Source organism: Papilio xuthus, unplaced genomic scaffold (genome assembly GCF_000836235.2).
Source record: "Papilio xuthus unplaced genomic scaffold, Pxut_1.1 DF829758.1, whole genome shotgun sequence".
In the NCBI taxonomy this organism is placed as follows: Eukaryota; Metazoa; Arthropoda; class Insecta; order Lepidoptera; family Papilionidae; genus Papilio; species Papilio xuthus.
In genome coordinates, this window is record NW_013528891.1 from 3,339,867 (window position 1) to 3,358,251 (window position 18,385).

General features: G+C 34.1%; 5 protein-coding genes across 7 annotated transcripts; 1 reads left to right on the forward strand and 4 right to left on the reverse strand.

The window, feature by feature from the left end:
- Positions 1 to 537: 537 nt before the first annotated feature.
- On the reverse strand, positions 538 to 2,241 carry Dpit47 (DNA polymerase interacting tpr containing protein of 47kD). The gene is made up of 3 exons (XM_013326846.1): positions 1,999 to 2,241; positions 1,562 to 1,752; positions 538 to 1,385 (listed from the first exon to the last, which is right to left on the reverse strand). The coding sequence occupies exons 1-3, from the start codon at positions 2,149 to 2,151 to the stop codon at positions 575 to 577; spliced, it is 1,155 nt and encodes a 384-aa protein (XP_013182300.1). The 5' UTR covers positions 2,152 to 2,241; the 3' UTR covers positions 538 to 574.
- An 84-nt stretch (positions 2,242 to 2,325) lies between these two features.
- LOC106125384 (NADH dehydrogenase [ubiquinone] 1 beta subcomplex subunit 9) lies at positions 2,326 to 3,257 on the reverse strand. The gene is made up of 3 exons (XM_013322606.1): positions 3,072 to 3,257; positions 2,687 to 2,832; positions 2,326 to 2,553 (listed from the first exon to the last, which is right to left on the reverse strand). Exons 1-3 carry the CDS (start codon positions 3,164 to 3,166, stop codon positions 2,378 to 2,380), a joined length of 417 nt encoding a protein of 138 aa, XP_013178060.1. The 5' UTR covers positions 3,167 to 3,257; the 3' UTR covers positions 2,326 to 2,377.
- A 173-nt stretch (positions 3,258 to 3,430) lies between these two features.
- Mettl3 (methyltransferase like 3) lies at positions 3,431 to 10,992 on the forward strand. 2 transcript variants are annotated; one of them, XM_013326203.1, is made up of 13 exons: positions 3,431 to 3,802; positions 4,127 to 4,310; positions 4,735 to 4,859; positions 5,237 to 5,325; positions 5,584 to 5,710; positions 5,919 to 6,108; positions 7,041 to 7,126; positions 8,137 to 8,232; positions 8,823 to 8,967; positions 9,447 to 9,594; positions 9,981 to 10,092; positions 10,390 to 10,456; positions 10,640 to 10,992. In XM_013326203.1, the coding sequence occupies exons 1-13, from the start codon at positions 3,616 to 3,618 to the stop codon at positions 10,761 to 10,763; spliced, it is 1,680 nt and encodes a 559-aa protein (XP_013181657.1). In that variant the 5' UTR covers positions 3,431 to 3,615; the 3' UTR covers positions 10,764 to 10,992. The 2 variants fall into 2 exon arrangements, with proteins under 2 accessions (XP_013181657.1, XP_013181664.1); XM_013326210.1 differs by having other exon boundaries at positions 4,130 to 4,310.
- Positions 10,993 to 11,093: 101 nt separating this feature from the next.
- Positions 11,094 to 18,123, reverse strand: LOC106127893 (dual specificity protein phosphatase CDC14B). Of its 2 annotated transcripts, XM_013326184.1 has the most exons (15): positions 17,601 to 18,123; positions 17,276 to 17,451; positions 17,062 to 17,200; positions 16,750 to 16,879; positions 16,454 to 16,579; positions 16,125 to 16,177; positions 15,653 to 15,855; positions 14,986 to 15,073; positions 14,790 to 14,907; positions 14,624 to 14,713; positions 14,248 to 14,404; positions 13,993 to 14,169; positions 11,781 to 11,935; positions 11,618 to 11,694; positions 11,094 to 11,477 (listed from the first exon to the last, which is right to left on the reverse strand). In XM_013326184.1, the coding sequence occupies exons 1-15, from the start codon at positions 17,975 to 17,977 to the stop codon at positions 11,381 to 11,383; spliced, it is 2,163 nt and encodes a 720-aa protein (XP_013181638.1). In that variant the 5' UTR covers positions 17,978 to 18,123; the 3' UTR covers positions 11,094 to 11,380. The 2 variants fall into 2 exon arrangements, with proteins under 2 accessions (XP_013181638.1, XP_013181646.1); XM_013326192.1 differs by lacking the exons at positions 17,062 to 17,200; positions 17,276 to 17,451; positions 17,601 to 18,123 and having other exon boundaries at positions 16,454 to 16,575; positions 16,750 to 16,841.
- On the reverse strand, positions 12,267 to 13,765 carry LOC106127940 (protein NDUFAF4 homolog). Its single transcript, XM_013326232.1, has one exon. It carries the CDS (start codon positions 13,615 to 13,617, stop codon positions 12,952 to 12,954), a length of 666 nt encoding a protein of 221 aa, XP_013181686.1. The 5' UTR covers positions 13,618 to 13,765; the 3' UTR covers positions 12,267 to 12,951.
- Positions 18,124 to 18,385: the final 262 nt, after the last annotated feature.

The window sequence follows — 18,385 nt, forward strand, 5'->3', positions numbered from 1 at the left end:
TTATATGTCATAAGGTGGCAAAAGAGCGAGCGGCCACCACAATCAGCGGTTTCAATGGGGCTGGACAAAATGCATTCGCTTCGAAGCGATCCCATAGCGAACTTCAGAAATGTATGGAAGTGATGCAAGATGACGTGACTTATCCAAAGTTATTGTCAGTTCCATAGATTTTTGAAGTTCATTATAGAATTGCTTCCGAGCGAACGGACTTTGTCTAACCACCCTGAAATCGCTGAGAAAGCGAAGCGACCGTCGCCCATAGACAATAACAAATGCTTTGCCTACCTTTAATCAACGGACGATGTACGGAAAGAGAATATTTTTCCTTCCCATATGTCCTCTCATCCTTAAAATCCACTTCCACTTCCCATCCTTTCCTTATAAGAAAATGGGTGGATAGGGAAAGAGGACTAAAATTAGACCTCCAGCAATAATTTCATGACAGACTTGAGTTTAGCTATTTTTTATTCTTAACTGTTTTATGATACGGAAGTTTTATAAAATAGGGTATCACTGTAGCAAAATAAAAGATGAAGACTGGCCGTCATTATACAATAATATATTTCATTTTAATCTATAAATAAACTTCTAAAAATCTACTTTCAATTTCACTTCCACGGGGCAAAATAAAAAACGCTGGGGTGCCGGCTTTAAGTTCAAAATATTTCGTCACTAACAAATCACCCAAATTCTTCTTTGGATTAATCACATGTGGCATTTTATCATAACCTTCAAAATATACATTAACAGTCCAAACATTGTACTGTTTATTCGTATCCCAAGGAGCTGGGAATAATTGTTCCAATTGGTTCAACAATGGAACATTTTCCGGACAAGCTTTAACAACATCTGTCATCTGATATTCCGGATACATTAAAAGTATTGGCCACTTTAATATACCATTTTCTAAATGCACCATACAGTCTTGCGAGTCTGGCAAACACGGTTCTAATTTAGATAAATCTATATCATCTTCGTCTTCACAATTGGATACTCTAATTCCACGCTCAATAATCGTTTTAATTATCTCATCCCTTTCTTCTTCCTTCTTACTTGTTTTTCTTTTCTCTTTCCTTTCATCTCGTTCTTGTATCAACCTCTTCTTTTTTGCCAGACTTAATAATTCTACAACTTCTTTATCGTTATTCTGTGATAGTAATTTCTCACAGTGTTGTATACAAATATTGTACTTGGCTACTTCGCAAGCTGCTTTAGCTGCTCGCAGTCTCGCTTTTGTATGTTCCGGCTTAAATAATAAAGCTTTTTCACTATCATACAATGAGGATCTATAGTTTTTTAAATGCCAGTGTGAAGCTGCACGGTTGTTGTATAAGCTTGCGTTTATTTCAGGATCATTACACTTCACTTTAATACCTTCTGTGTATCTGTAAAAGATTTTTTTTTTACCCCACTAACCCAACCAAAAGCTATTTTTTTTTTTAATGAATTCATGTCAATTCTGCTTCAAATACAGGCACAAAATAAATATTGTAAATAATGTAACATCATTATAAAAAGTAAATAGAATAATTTTATATGTTTAGTAAAAAGATTGACTCACCCTAAAATAGCTAAACGATAATTCTTGTGCTTGAAATTAAAGTTGCCATCTTCTTTATAATTATTTGCCAATTCCAATGGCGTGTTTTCCTCAGGATCATATTTAAGTTTTGCCAAACCTTCCGCTAACGGAGACATTACATCACCATCAGGATTATTCTTCATAAAAAATGGATGTTTATCCATTTCTTCCTATAAAAAAATATTGAGGGAAACCTCTGTACTTCAAGTCTCTTCATTTACATTGCGAATGTATGTATACACTATGTATTTCTTACACAAGTGAGATGTTAATTCACATAAGGTACAAGAAAAAACGACGACGTAAAATCAAGTTACTTTGGTTACTTTGGTCACCAAAAGCACTATATTCTTGTCGAATATCAAGATAATATGAATTAATTATGTTTATTATTTATTTAGGGAAATATATAATACCTCCCATCGATCTTCCGGCCATCCTTCTGTATACCTTTTCCTTTCCAAACTGTTTATAAAATCATCAAGCTCTTGATCTAATTTCTGACACAATTCCAACCGCTCCGTATCAGTCATAGGCATTTTTGTTTCTTTTTCAGAATTCCCCGCCATTTCCAATTAAAATTAATCTAAATTTTGAGAATATTCGTAATTAAAAAATCAAAACATGCATGTGGATAAATTCCTTGTCAATATGACATTTATCAGAGTCGTATCGCAATCTGTCAAGCCCGTTTTTACAGCTTATAAAATATGAGCATGTGAAAATTAAAAGAAAATTTAGGTTTAAGGATTATTCTATATTTTGCTCAAGAAAGAAGACACATTATCAATCTCATTACAAAATACCAGCTTGCCACTTCTTGATGAACTGGTTTTTCCGGCACTCTCGAGTAGCAAAATATTGAGGATACTGCGCTTTTTCTAATGGATGCCAGTAATCCATAACCCAGTCCGGTGGTTCAACAACTCGTTCAAAAGCTACACCTCCTGCACGTCCAAGCGATTTTGAAACTACAAAGCAAAAAAATATTGAACTGCATTATCTTATTAACTAATGAGGAAAGATACATACAATTTAAATTTTAAAAAATTAAAGTTATATGGCCCTAAAATTAAAAAAAAAAAACAATAAAGCTGAACTTACATCGTCCAAGGAATACAGGGTTTTTCTTCATGAAAGCTTCATGCTCCCCTACCCACAAAAGGCGACGTTGCTCCTTAGGATCGCAAACGCATTTATTATCATCAAATCGCTTTCTCAAAAGAATTTGGTGATAACGTATAACATATCTGAAAGATTATCATAATGTTAATAGAAGTGAAAACTTTGTGTACTAAGATAATTGCGTGAATCGCAGACATGAAATTTGACGCAAGTAAAGTTACTGTAGAGAAAGACGTATAAAGCTATTTCTATGAACTAAGGTCGAATTAAGACCGATGGGAGCCGAGATTAAATAATACTACACATAAATATTTACGACTCTAACTTACTTTTTACTTTATACATATAAAATAAATGTTCTCACCTAGGATAATAATACGACTCGATCAATCTCAGTGCCGTTTTGTACAGTGCACATACTTTTTGAGAATGGTTTATTAACTCTGGTGCAAAATTCATAGTTCAAGAAAAGTAAGTAAAAGAAATTTGATTTTTGCACTATTGACTAGAATACTTTTAAATTAACACATAAATCAAATGTCACAATGATTCGAAATACGAATGAACCCTCAAAAATTAAAAAAAAAGTTTATTTAAGATTGTTTTTTTTGGCAACATTAGTATTTGAACTTTTTTTTCTACTGGTAAGTTGCTACTTTGATGAGTTTTGTTGACAGGCTGTAAACTAAGAATGTCACTGTCATTGTCATTGTTTACGTTGTTGTGAGGTTACAATTTTAAAGTTATGGAGTAAATATTAATAGTAAATTATATAGAAATAGTACTTACAACACAATAACATTGTTGCTGTTGTCTAAGTATATGTTTTACAAACGTTAACCTATTCGTAAAACATAATTTATGTCGTCTGCTTCCCTTACCGCTCAGTAATTGTTTTTATCCTAGTCATGTCTGACGCCTGGGAAGAAATTCAAGCTGTGAAGAGCAAGAGGAACAGTCTTAGAGAGAAGCTTGAGAAACGTAAAAAAGAACGGCAAAATATTTTGGGCGCGACTCTCGTGAACGAGAAAGGGGAAGGTTCACCATGTAGCAAAGAGAAATCTGTTTCCAGTCCAGCTGCTCAAAAAAGTGAAGGTAGAAATTATTTTTGTTTTATATAAACAGTGTAACACCAAGAGATGAATAAATGCCATGGTCAGATACTAAAAAACGAGCAATTATATGTCAAAGCTTGCTAATTCCACACTCAAATGTATAAAAATAAAAATTCGACTAAAGTATATCATGAAGAAAAGCTTCATACTGAAATACAAATTATTGAAATTTTCTCAGTTAAAGTCTCATTTTTTTATTTGCATCACCTAAACTAGTACTTTCCATCATCATTGCTTCCTATAATTTTTACTATTAAAGGTTTTTTTTTAATTTCATCATTGAAATAGTCTGTTACTGTTATAGTTACTGAGAAACCAAAGCTGCCAGTTCCCGTAGCATCTTTAGAAGTGCGTCTGTTACAAGTACTGTCCGACATGCAGCTACAATTACCAGCAACAGCCAGTGCATTGATACCAGGCCTAGGTGATGTTGATACTGGAATTGTTGCCAGCTTACTACAGAAGTTTGCAACACAGAAGTTAATCACGTAAGCTACTCTGTAGTTAAAAATAAAATGTCTTTCTCTAATATAATACTATCTACTATTAATGATTAATTAATACAGTTGAACATGGATAAGAAAGAGTCAATGTCCGCTTTTGATGGACAGCCTGCTTAAGCGAGAAACTTGTGTTATACAAAAACCTTTATAAGCGAGAAAAATGTTGCAATTGTCTGTACTCTCGCTTCTCCAGGTCAATCAATGTGTTAATTGATTTGTCAAAATATATGTACTTATTTAGCAAAAGCCTATTCTTTCTTGAAAATACCTAATTTCACCAAAATAAACAAGTTAAAAAGTTGCAGATGCATTGCCTATCTATAATGAACGGAGGATGTACATGTAGGATATTTCCTCCTCCTATATGTCCCCTTCTCTGTTGATTCATCACTTTTTTGTCTTATTACAGCATCAAGGAACGCTTAGAAGGTGCAATGGATGCAGAAATTGAAGTTGTCAGTGCAGAATCTGTGAGACTGGGTGCAGTACTGACTGCCTTAATAGAAGAACAATCAGCTCCAGCTAAAAGAAAAGGTTTTATAATTAATTGTTGCTTTTATAAGATTTTTTATAAAATGAAACCTTCTAAATCCTATGCCAAACTTGGGGATAACATGATTTTAAATCTGCTAAAGTAAACTTAATCTGATAACTCATCTGTACTGTATATAATCCTCATGACATAAGCTTAGCCTAGTGTGATAGTTATAGGAAATAGCAATTAGCAGTTAACATTTGCCTTTTTTTATGTATCCCTCGGGAAGTTATGGAAACATAGAATATGTAGTGTTTGTTGCAAGTGAAAATGCTTTTATTGTTTAAACAAAAAAAGAAATCTAGATTTTTTTATAGTTTTTTAGAAATGGTAGTTTTCATGATAACTAATTTGTTTTTTTTAATACTTTGCACAGGTGACACAACAGATGAAAGTACAAATCCCAAAGTTGCCAAAAACGTAACTGATGACAAAAAGACCGCAAAAGGTGATACTGATATTATGGTGAGTTAAAATTAGAGCGCATTTACATTAGTCGTTAGAGTCCCTTGTAAATGAAGGGAAAAAGACTATATCTTTGTCCCTACACAAAGATATAGTCTTTTTCCCACCCTATTTAAATAAGGAAAACATATGAAGTGCATTCAACTAAGCAGAGATGTTTAGATAGGTGACATATCCCTTTCTTGTACATCCCCTCCCCTGTCCAATTAAGAGTTTAAATGACGTGTAGTATAATTACAATTTATTGTATCTTTTCAGTCGTTATTAGCAATGCCGTCAAGCAGAGAGAAAGCGGTAAAAAGAGTTGGTGAGGAGATAATGGATCTCCTAAGTAAACCAACGGCAAAGGAAAAGTCTTTGGCAGATAAGTTTAAAAGTCAAGGAGGTAAAATATGTTACTAATATTATAAATGCGAATGTTTGAATGGATGGATGTTTGTTTGAAGGTATCAACAGAATGGCAGCATGGATGAACATAGGCTACTAATTAAGTTTTTTTTTTAATTCCGCGCGGTCGGAGTCGCGGGCGACAGCTAGTTTTTAATAAAAATAGCTTTATGTACGTTTTTGCTTTCATGTAATATTTGTGATAGGGGCTCAAGTAATGGAATTCTGTCCGCACGGGACGCGTGCGGAGTGCGTACGCAACGCGAAGTCAGACAAGCCTGGGGTGCAGTATGAGTGCAAAAAGCTACACTTCAAAAAGATCATACAAAGTCATACGGATGAATCTTTGGGAGATTGCTCCTTTTTGAATACTTGCTTCCATATGGACAGTTGCAAGTAAGTGTTAAAAAATGTTTTGTAATATCTTTTCTATCTATCTATCTATATATATATGATTCTTCTGTGAGTGTGTATGTCACTGAACTTCTCTCAAACGACTGGACCGATTTTGATGAATTTTTTTGTGTATGTTCAAGGGGATCTGGGAATGGTTTAGATTCACAATTTTGTCCGCTGGACAATGTTTTTTAATTAATTTTTAATTTATTAGTAGTTGTTGATTTTGGAATGTTTTACATTGGATCCGACAGACGGCGCTACCATCGCAGTGTCAAATTTTAAATAATATTCGAATTTTAGCTTATTAAAAAAAGTTTGAAATTTTCAAATTAAAGACGTGTAGACAGGACAACGTCTGTCGGGTCCGCTATATATATACATATATATATCCTCTCCTCAGTCGTTTAAAGGTAGGCAACGCATATGCCATTGTGTATGTCTGTAGGCAACGGTCACCTCGCTATTTCAGTGATTTCAGGTAGCCGCTTGCTCGTTTGCAAACTTAAGATATAAAAAAAACTAAAATAGAAGATGTATTCGTTCATTTTCGTTATTGTATAGTATTGAAATATCCACATATGCGCTGTATTAACCCTTTTACTGGTGGAGGCAATATGTGCGCCAACATTTTTATGACTTTTTCCACTTTGTGGCACTATGTATTCATCCATATTTTAAATTATTTCACGAACTGCAAGAGGAAAATCTATGAACAGAATTTAACAGAGCTCATACTGGTGTTGGCAAGGATTTTGCCACCATGTTTTTTTCCTTCCACTAAATATGATTTTTTTTTTTCTTTAGCGACATATAAACGATCAAACATCATCGAATACGTCTTATATTGACAAAAGTATCAAACATAGTTGTATATTATAAAATAATTTGATAAACGAAAGTCACATCTAATATTTTTTTATTTTTTCCAGATACGTTCATTACGAGGTGGATAACGCGGATCCTAATATAACGAATAAAACAACAAACGAACCAACTGCCAAAAATTCACATAATGGTGAGAAATTAAATAAACTTTCATATCATCCAACCAAAAATATACTTGTTTTAAATTATTATTATAATTAAAGATAAATGATGTTTTCCTTCATCGTGATGCTGCACATATCTGAGAAGAAATTCAAAGATATGTGTGAAGTCAACCCGCACTTGGCCAGCGTGGTTAACTATGGCCTAATCACCATTAACTTAGGGTAGCTCCGAGCCCCTCACTGGGGACGTATAGTGAGCTGATGATGATGATGATGATGAATGTTTGTTTTATACCAAAAATATTACATTTAAACTTAGATAAGCTAGAGTCCAAGGATCGCGATATTTTTATCACTTATACGGTTTTCTCCAACCCGAATGTTTCCCTTATAGAATTTTCTCTATAACTTGAATTTCTAGCTTATAGAGGTTTCTTTCTAACCAGAGTTCAAGTCGAACCAAGAGCGGACTCAATAGCGGACTTTATAGAGGTTTCTCCCTTCATTCGACTGTAATAACTGACTGTATCCTTGAAATTTTAGAATATTTTAACTTTTGACCAACTTTGACTTGTTACTGTGTAAAAAAAATGTATGAAGAGTACCACGGCATTAAAATACAAAAATAGGCGCAACTCATCGAGATTCTAAAATGCTACAATACTATGAGAAAATCTGCGAAAATTCTAAGAAATTAATTATTAAGAACAAATATTGATTATTTTGCTTTGATATTATGTATTTTATTAAGTATCCAAAAATGGGTTCGTTTTGGGTATGTATACTGTTGTCTCTGTTTTGTCAAAGAGAATCAAAGAGATGGCAATATGTAATAAAAATATTAGCAGTTTTTTTTTGTAAATTTACTAATATTTCTTTTACCATTTCAACAAAGCTCTATGCTTGTGCTAGGATATGGTTTACGACAACAGTCGAATGGCGGGATTCGAACCCTAGGCCTCGTGATCGGAAATCCGTACCCTTAACCATTAGGCTATTGACGCTTGATTTGATACTATTGTTTGTATATGTTTAGGTGCAACAGTAGTTCCGAAGCCAGATGGAGTGTTGACATTAACACCTCCGCAGTGGATACAATGTGATCTGAGATATTTGGATATGACGTTTTTAGGTAAGTCTTCTAAGTGTTTGTTCACTTCAAATTACATCTTACTAATATTATAAGAGAGCGTCGGTGGCTCAGTGACACAGCACATGATTTGTAACCTGCAGGTACTGGGTTCGAATCCAGCCATGTACCAATGTGTTTTTCCATTTACATATGTACATTTATCCAACGTTCTGACAGTGAAGATAAACATAGTGATGCTGCAAATATCTGAGAAGAAATTCAAATATATGTGTGAAGTCAACCCGCACTTGGCCAGCGTGGTTGACTATGGCCTAATCATCCTTAACTTAGGGTAGGCTCCGAGCCCCTCGGTGGGGACGTATAGTGAGCTGATGATGAATATTATAAATGCGAATGTTTAGATGGACGGATGTTTGAATGTATCCCGGAAAGGCTGAATGGATCTTGATAAAATTTGACATACATATAGAACATAGTCTGAAAGAAAATGTAGGCTACTTATTATGTTTTTTTTTTATTCCCTGCGGACGGAGTCGCGGGCGACAGCTATTTTTTAAATCAAATTTAATCAATCTTACTTTTTATTAATATTATAAATGTGAAAATTTTACGTTTTATATTATTGTTAGGCAAGTTCGCAGTGATAATGGCGGATCCACCATGGGATATTCACATGGAGCTGCCGTACGGCACCATGTCGGATGACGAGATGCGCTGCCTCGGTGTTCCGCAGCTGCAGGACAGCGGACTCATCTTCCTCTGGGTCACCGGAAGGTTTGCAACTATTTTTTTCCATACAATGGCAAATAACACGTGTATATAAAAAAGGACATTAACTTATGTCTCTATCCTGTAGTATCTCTACCCCTTCCATTCTCCATTTATTTTTGATAATTAAATCGAAGTAAAAGACCTTGAAATATCAAAATCGTTAGTCATATTTTTATAACTTCCAGATTCAGATTTAAAAAAAAAAACGGTATTTTGTCTTTGTTTTTTCAATGAAAATAATTAAGCGTCGGTGTCTCAGGGGTTGTGCACTTGATATGTAATCTGCAGATCTTGTGTTCGAATCCTGTCATATACCAATTTGATTTTCGATTTACATCATGATGCATGCACATTGAGAAGAAATTTAAAGATATGTATGAAGTCAACCCGCACTGCGTCAGCGTTGACTATGGCCTGGTCATTGACTCAGGGTAGGCTCGGAGGCTCTCAGTGGGGAGGTATAGTGAGGTGATGATGTACAGGGCAATGGAGCTGGGCCGCGAATGCCTCAAGCTGTGGGGCTACGAGCGCGTGGACGAGCTGATCTGGGTGAAGACCAACCAGCTGCAGCGCATCATCCGCACTGGACGTACTGGACACTGGCTCAACCACGGCAAAGAACACTGTCTGGTAACACCTTCCTATTAGCCTGATTATCCTTCCTCTCAAGTAAAAGACTAAATTAAGTGAACAGAGGTACCTAAAACATAGCCGGTTTTAAAATTTCCGGCGCCCTGCGCGAGATTTTTCGGCGTCCAATTTTTTTTTTGGTGTCGTCGGAAATCTTCCAAAGATATTTTAGGGGGCACCACAGGCGTCCCTTTGTATGCGACGATGGCGCCTGCGGCGCCCCTTATTAACCGGCGCCCTGGGCGGTCGTACCACCTGGACCTGCTCTAACGATACGATATTTAACTTTTTAGTGATTTTATAAAACAGATATCTGCTTCATGATATAAATAAAAGTAAAGAAATGAATGACAGCTACAGTACGAAAATAATTTTGTAATCTACAGGTTGGCATGAAAGGCAACCCGGAGAATTTGAACCGAGGTCTCGATTGTGACGTCATTGTCGCCGAAGTAAGAGCCACTTCACACAAGCCGGATGAAATATACGGCATTATTGGTAAACATAAATAACTTAATATTAATAAAATAAACTTCGTACACGTAATGTATTAATTTTTCAAATTTAGGTCTGTATGACTGTCCGCAAGGCCGTGTTTGTTCCGGGTAAACGGGAAACAGGTGGACGGATTTTGACGGGACTTACGGATGGGGCGCGACACTTGGACATGTTATAGGCAATTTTTCTTTTCTACGCTGACAAAGTTGCGGGCGAACGCTAGTATAATATAAAATTTAATTAGCATCGTCATCTGTCAATCCTTTTTTTTATGTCATGATTTTATATCTTTTATAGAACGATTAAGTCCAGGCACAAGGAAAATAGAATTATTCGGTCGACCGCACAATGTTCAACCTAATTGGTAAGTAAAATTATAATATATAAGAATTCATAGCATGGTCGAATAAAACAAGCAATGGATAATAGGAGCTTTTGTATACATGTCGTTTTTACAAGTTAATGCATGCCTCTCTTTCTTACACCCTGAATACTATATTTGTATCTTTCTCTACGGTCTATTTAGTCTATTCGTGTAAATCAACAGGATAACATTAGGTAACCAAGTGGATGGTGTAAGATTAGTGGAACCAGATCTTATAGCGGCGTTTAAGAAACGCTACCCCGATGGCAACTGTATGGCTCCGCCCGCCGACCCTCTTAGTGTATGAACTTGAATTAAAGTGCCTAAAGTATTAATCGTTGGTTTCTGAGAGAAAAATAAAACATATCGTCATCCCTGTTATTATCTTTAACAAAACAGAGATAACAATATGTTTTAAACGGGGATTTTGGTCTCGGAAACCCACGGTATATGAATTAAGTGATGTGTATTGTCTCATACATGGACTGATTAAATATAAGTAGTTATTTTACATATGTTACATCGTAAAATATATACTAACTCTTAGATTTTAAGTAAATAATTTCTCGGTTTTGATTTATACCTAAAAACCTTGATAACATGTTAATATTTGTAAGAATTTTGAGGTTAGGATTTTTCGTATTTTTTTACAAATACTGTAAAAGCCATCACCCTTCTGCCAAACGATTGTAAATAATAATTCGTTCTGAAATAAAATGGGCCTATTTTTTGCCTACATTTGTTCAAGGCTAAATTATTTCTAATTAAAAAAAACTCAAATTACAAAATAAAATGACATTTATGTACATAAAAATATCTGATACAAGTTATATATTGTAAATAAAGTATAATAATAAAAAAATGTAAGTCTATTCATTTCGTATTGAACTTCACTAGTAATTTTCACAATATTATTCACAACATTCAATAGAATGGTGTATGCACATTGTGTCTGCCTTTCGGAGAGCTTGGTCTATTGAAGATTCTCATCGGTCCGATACTTGCGTTCTTCTCTTTTAATCTGTGTGAAACAGATAAAAAAAGTATAACTTCGTGGTCTCAATTCTACTTTGACAGCTGTCAAAGAGACCCTTTTCATGCATCCAAATAAAATAGAGAAAGAAAAATGTATAAGTTTGTGATAAATAATATGTGAAATACCTTAAATTGTCTTGATTTTCTCGTGACGTCGCATTCGCTTTGTTAATAACAATCGAATCAAGCAATCTCCTTTGATACTGGAAAAAAATTAAAGTAAATATTTTCATACTAAAAACGGTGTACTTAAGAAATAATTATGATTCAATTGTATCCAAAATTTTACCTTAATACTGTTGAGTACATCGCCTTGTGTGGCTGTATTCCGTTCATCGGACCGCGTGCTGGGCGCGCGCTTACCGGAAGGCGCGACACGCCGCGCCCCCAGCGACGCTGCGCCCACAGACCCAGCCCCCGTCGAACCATAGCGCGGAGCTGTCACTGTTACCGCCAAAAATAATGAAACGTCAGATTTTTGAAAACTCTTATAATCATATTGTAAAAGAGATAGTTTTGAAAATAATGCCGGTTTGTGTTGATTCTAAAGTCTAAAAAGTGTTTGACGAAGAATTGGTAAGTGTTTTTTTTAATTCGTATTCCATCTACTTTCTCTACGAACTTCTCTTTGGTTTATGCCACATCTAAATACAATTATAAATAAAAGAATTTTTATAACAAAACCATTTATTACCATTTAAACTCTTCTTTACTACTTTCTTGGTAACTAAATTAACTACATAGAATTAACCTATTAACAACAACCCACTTTTGGATATTTCATATTTTTATTGTTTATAAATAATTAAACAAGTATATTTTATAAACATTGGAAGTCATAAGGTTTTTTATTTAGCAATTGAAAAAGTCAAATTCATAAACATATGTGTAATTTTCTGTAATACTTGAATTTAAATTTTCGCCAATACATTGTATAGTGAAATTAATCAAAATGACAAATTATACCAAATATATCTTTATAATGCTGTTATAGTTGACACACATCATCTTGAAAAATGTTTCATAACTTGTAACATTTACTCAATTCCATTGAACTTTGTGCTTTTCAAAGATAATAAAAGTGTGACATGTTTTTTTACATTTGTTACTACAGTGAAAACTCAATTTCAGAATTTATATTAACATCACAGATGTTGATTCACTACATTACCTACATAGCTTATTGTAACTACATTCAGAAATAAACATAATTTTATTTAATACATTGTTAAAATTTCAAAATAAGCAAAATTAACTAATCATAAACACCCAACATAAATAGTCAAAACCTGGATGCTAGAGTCCAAGGGACCATTATGTTTTCTTTCTAACCCGATTCTCACTTATGGAGGTCTCAGTTGAGACTGGACGACACTCCTTTATCAAGATTTCTCACTTATCTAGGTTTGACTTTACTTTATTTGAACTTTCATATATTAGTTACATATTTCATTAATTTACTAGTTATTTTTTGCTTGGTCTTTAACTGGAATATCATGTTTCTCGTCAATAATTTCACTTTCACCAGCTAATTCTTTAATTTTGTTTTCTTGGAGCTGCTTTCTTCTATAATTAGTGGGACCAGCAAATCTTGCCGCAGATTTCTTTGTTTCCGGAATATAAATTTCATATGCTTTAAAGTATTTTAATATTGCTTCAACATCTTCCCCTTTCAGTTTATATTCTAAAGCTATCTTCGATGCTGTGACCTCTGTGGGATTCATCTGATGCGATTCAATAAACTCTAAGGCTTTTCGTAAAGTTGTACGTCCATAAGGCACTTCTTCCGGTTCATTCCAACCCATTTCGAATTCTGGAACTTGTGATCTGTTCTTCGGTAGCGGTCGGTTTGGATTTTGCTGGATTTTTTCTCTCGTAATGTCATCCTCGGGACGGCCATAAGATGTTACATAAACGGATTTCAATCTGTCATCAAGCCCTGGGTCTTTTTTATCTAGTTTTTCATCTATGTCGGGTACCGCTGCTAATGTACGTTTTAAATCTTCCTTTGTAGACGGATAGAGTGGCGCCGGTGTAGGTTTTTCCTTCGAAATAACTTTATGTGCACGATTCTCCACATTAAATGTCTTTATAGGTCTTAACGCTTTTGTCACTAAAGCACCCATCTCGGGTGGCGTTAGTCGATTATTTTAGGTTAATACAATTTAAGTTAAAACGTAAAACATTACTGTTTTATTACTTAAAAGTGTATATTTTCAAACCATTGTTAGGTTAGATTTCATGTGACAGTTGACACATGACAATGACATTCGTTTTTCCAAATTTGAAACTTTTAACTTATTGCCAGTATTATAGATATAAAAGTACTATTTCAACCGAAAAAAAACTGATACTTCGAGTTTTTATTTAATCCTAGCTGTCGACCGCGACTCCGCCCGTGCGGATTTAAAAAAATGTAGTATTAGTAAGATTTACTTTTGTTAGATAATGCACTACATTGCACTAGAAACTACTTAGAAATATGCATATAAATAACTTACATTTCAGTCTTGATAACGCGTCACGAATTGCAATCTTTGAAGAAGCCTTTTTAACCGCAACTTCTTTCACCGACAATGTATTAGTGGCACGAGACTGTTCTAGTGCTAACCGAGGCGGAATCGGACTAGGACTGCGGCCGAGACGACGTCGGTAGTGTGATTGCGAGTCTCTTCCAACTTTAAGAAACATGGAAATGAAATTGCTATATTCTGCCTACTGCATACTTCATGAAAGGCAAGAAAAAATTTAAAAACCTGTGCTAGTATACGATGGTGGTATATTTCGACTAGGATTTCTATAAGCAAGGTAGTCGTATTGATCATTTCTTTTTTTATAAGGATCCTTTGATGGTTCATGAGTAGGAATGAAACCACAATTTTCTCGACATGCACTAGATCGCATTAGAAACTCCTAAAAATTAAGATTTTGGTTTAAAATAGTTTTTACAAAAGTATTCATAAAACGACTCAATCAGACAATGGCTTACATTTTATATACGAATTTTATTTTGTGAAACATTAACTTAATGACATTTTTTTTTTCTTGTGCCGACAATTTGTTTATTAAAACTGCTATTGCGATGAGTTAAGGGTTAAGGCATAGGCCTAATGAAGTTTATTTAAGACTTACCTTGGCTTCGGTAATCGTTTTAACGATAGGGCCCTGAGTGGTACAAAATGTGGGGATAGTTGTAAATCCACTTGGCATTTTATTAAAATCCTGAAATTATATTAAATTAAACCTCTTTCGCGTGAGGTGTAAAGCATCTGTTTTTGTGTAAAATTAAAATTCATACTTGACTGGTAGGAACAGTCCTTTTGATGAGAGGAGACATTGTACAATCTTGTGACACCAAACGGGGTCTAGGTTCTCCGGAACCAGAAGTACGACGTGACTTAGTTTCACTTTGATCGCTATTAGTTTCAACAAAAAAATCATACAATTATCATATTTTACTATATATATTTGTAAACTATGTTTGTAATACGTACTCCGTTTTTGCACTCCTTTGACCATAGCTCTTATAGGGTGATCTTACTCGCCAAATATATTGGTCCTTTTCGACAGGCGCAACAGTAACTGTGACAAAAATGTTTCTAATTTATAAATATATTATTAAAAAGCAAATTACTCAACTTGTATGTAGATAATTTTATCTTAGATAAGTTACCAACCTTATCAATAAGAATACACCATTTATTTGTACCATCACAGAATTTTGGTGTCAATTTCACGCAACGCACTGTCAATTTCCATCGTATTTCATTACAAATATCTGGCCACGAACAACATGATAGGACTTTCTTCCATTTCGGCCTATTCAATGTTTCCGGCTGTTGCTCTAATTCGTCACTTTGGTCGAAAACAGTGCTATTTTTAATAATACATCCTTTCCTACGGCACAATGGCTCATTGCCCGAAAGAGTTAAATCACACGAGGCTAGGAATTTCTCCTCGGTTTCAGTTTCGAACACGTCTGAATAATAAAAGAAAAAAATTGATAAAGATTCAGCATATTTAATAAGAATGAAAACAATTCAAAATAACACTGTTTACTTGTACAAATAATAGCAACTGGCAGTGCGTTACGGTTGGGAAATAAAAAGTATTAAACAAATTTTAAAACTATAAGTCATTTGCAGGCTTTAATTTATATACCTGCATTTCCTTTTCTTATTATCTTTGAAGCTTGTGGTCTAGAATGTGTGGCTCCATCAACTCGGTTTTGTCTTTGCACTGGAGGCGGTGGAGATGGTGACTTATGAAATAAAACTGGCCGGCACTTGACAGCCTTTTCAGTAATAGAATACAAGCCATATTTGTGTTCTGGCAGCTTGTCAAAATCTCCGTGAACCCTTTTCCTGATACAAACTTTGTTAATGTTATTATACTGCTGCGTGTAACAATATATTCAACTTTAAGGAATAATAAATTAATTTTCCTTTACTTGACCGTACCATAAAAATTGAAATTAAAAAGTAATGTTACTAATTTGAGATCCTCTTTATCTGGTAACACTACGACGGGGCATTTCAATTTACAGACGCCCATAGACAATATTGCAACTTTTTCGTTCAATGTTTATGGTTTAGTACTTTTTGGTATTTAAGAAGTGTAAGCAAATGCTTACCTATACAAATTCCCTTGTTTTATCAGCCACGGCTCAAGTTTTTCCAACCATTCCTGTTCCAATAATAATGTTAAACAAAATTAAAACTACCTAAACGTGAAAACAACATTTTCTAATTTAAATCTGTTAAATTTTAAATAACTTTCAACTTGAAAATTATCGTTTTATGTTAGTTATAAAGAAACTAAAGACTAGTAGAACTAATCACTGCCAATTACTACAAGAATATAAATTGTTCTTAGTTTTTAATCCGTTCTTCATCTTTTTACGACCAAAATCGAGACATCCTACACATTACGGTTTAGTCGAAAATAGAAAAACGTATTAACCTGTTGTTGCCCGATTACTGATCCTGGTCTACATATTCTCATCCAGCCAATAGCTTCGTGAGAGGTCATACGATAATGCTTGATCAAGTAACAACCGATTAAAGAGCCAGTGCGCCCTAAACCTGCCTGAACAATTGCTTCATGATTACAAATATTCAATAAAACATTAATATTTATTTTACGGATCACAAATGTACTTTACACCACAACCAGGTAGCAAAGGTTTATGATTAATTTAATAAATACCTTAAAAAAATATCGTAATAGCTAAACTAAATGTTATTTAAATTCTTAACCTTGCAATGAACGGCAATAGCACCAACACTAGTCTCGCTAATTCGGAGAAATTTTAAACATATATTCTTCGGTGGACAAGAGCCATCGAGAAAAAATAAATCGTAATGAAGTATGCCAGCACTAATGAATCTGAAAATATAACATCACATTTAGACATGGAGCAACGAATACGAAGTACGGATGGGAAGATTTGTTATCGATCTTTGAAACCCTCTGACTTACTACAGATGTTTATGGGCAAATCACTAAGTTTTTAGCGAAATAAAGTGACCGCTCATTCGTTTGCCTTACTGTACTATGAAAATACTTACATATTTCCATCATACATTTTTTTATTCAGTCTAATAACGACATTAACATTATTTTCTTTAAAATAGCTTATGTATTCTTCAGGACGATGGTATATAGGAGCCTTTGTGTCAACAGGGCCTATGAAAGCGAGAAATTTTCCTGAAAGAGATTAAAAAATTAATAGGTAAAAAAAGAAATATCTTTTAATAACATAAATCTAATTAAAAATCTAACCAGGTATAATCCAGTTTAGGTCACCTCCTTCTATTTTATCCAATGCGACATAGTCTTCATAATTGAAATCTTGGAAATCGTAAAAGCCTAACTCTCGTGCTTTATCCATCGCTTGGAGACAATCCAATAGAGATATCGTATAAGCCGAATCGCCCGGAGTTGCATCTTGAAATGGTCTGTTAAATAACAATGCAACTTATAGATAACATTTGTTTGTTCTTAAAAAAATCCACAATTGAAAATAGTCTATGTTTTTCCTTGCTATTATTCCTTTTAGTACTAAAAGAATGGAGTCTGAAAAGTCTTCAGAAATTAATGAACTCACCGATAACTATAGCCTTGGAGTAATAACGGTTTCAACGCCTCCTTGGGTCGCAGGTTCAAATACACAACTCCAAAACAACCCATCAAAAAAGCAGCATTCGTACTCTTCTTAGGGTCACAAGATGTATAATGCACAACAAATTGACTATCCCTACATTTTTCAAGCTTCTCATTCAATAATTTACAATATTTGTAAATACAACCTAGGTTCACCGGGCCAAAGTCTGAGAAATAGTTTTCGTAAACTAGCTCATTATCAATACATAAGAAATATGTTTCCGACGTGCTTTTAAAAACTTTACCAGGCCTTGTAATTGCGAAATATAATGTATTTTTTATATATTCCGACATATATAATATATCAGTGTGTTGTGTCATTATTGAAAGTTTCCTAAGATCTTAAGGGTAAACACATAATTAATGTTACGTTATTAATTATGCAACAAATTACACTACGATTTAATCACACAAAAGTAAATCAAAACAAAAATTAGAAAATAATTTTGAAAGCTTTCAAAATTGACTTTGACGTGCTTTCTCTTGTTTTCATTGAAAAATAGATAACAATATACAAATATCATCGTTATTTTTCCGATAAATATTCGGGGGATGGTCCGTGGTTACTTATTTTACGTATAACTTTTTTCTAATCATTCTTTCCTGTCTGGCATATTCAAAGCAAAGTAGCGCTTGCCTTAAGGTACTTAAGCGGTTCATTATATACTTATATAACTTCCGAGAATAAGTTTTAAACTTGGCGGTAGTATGTAGAAAATGGTGAAAGAA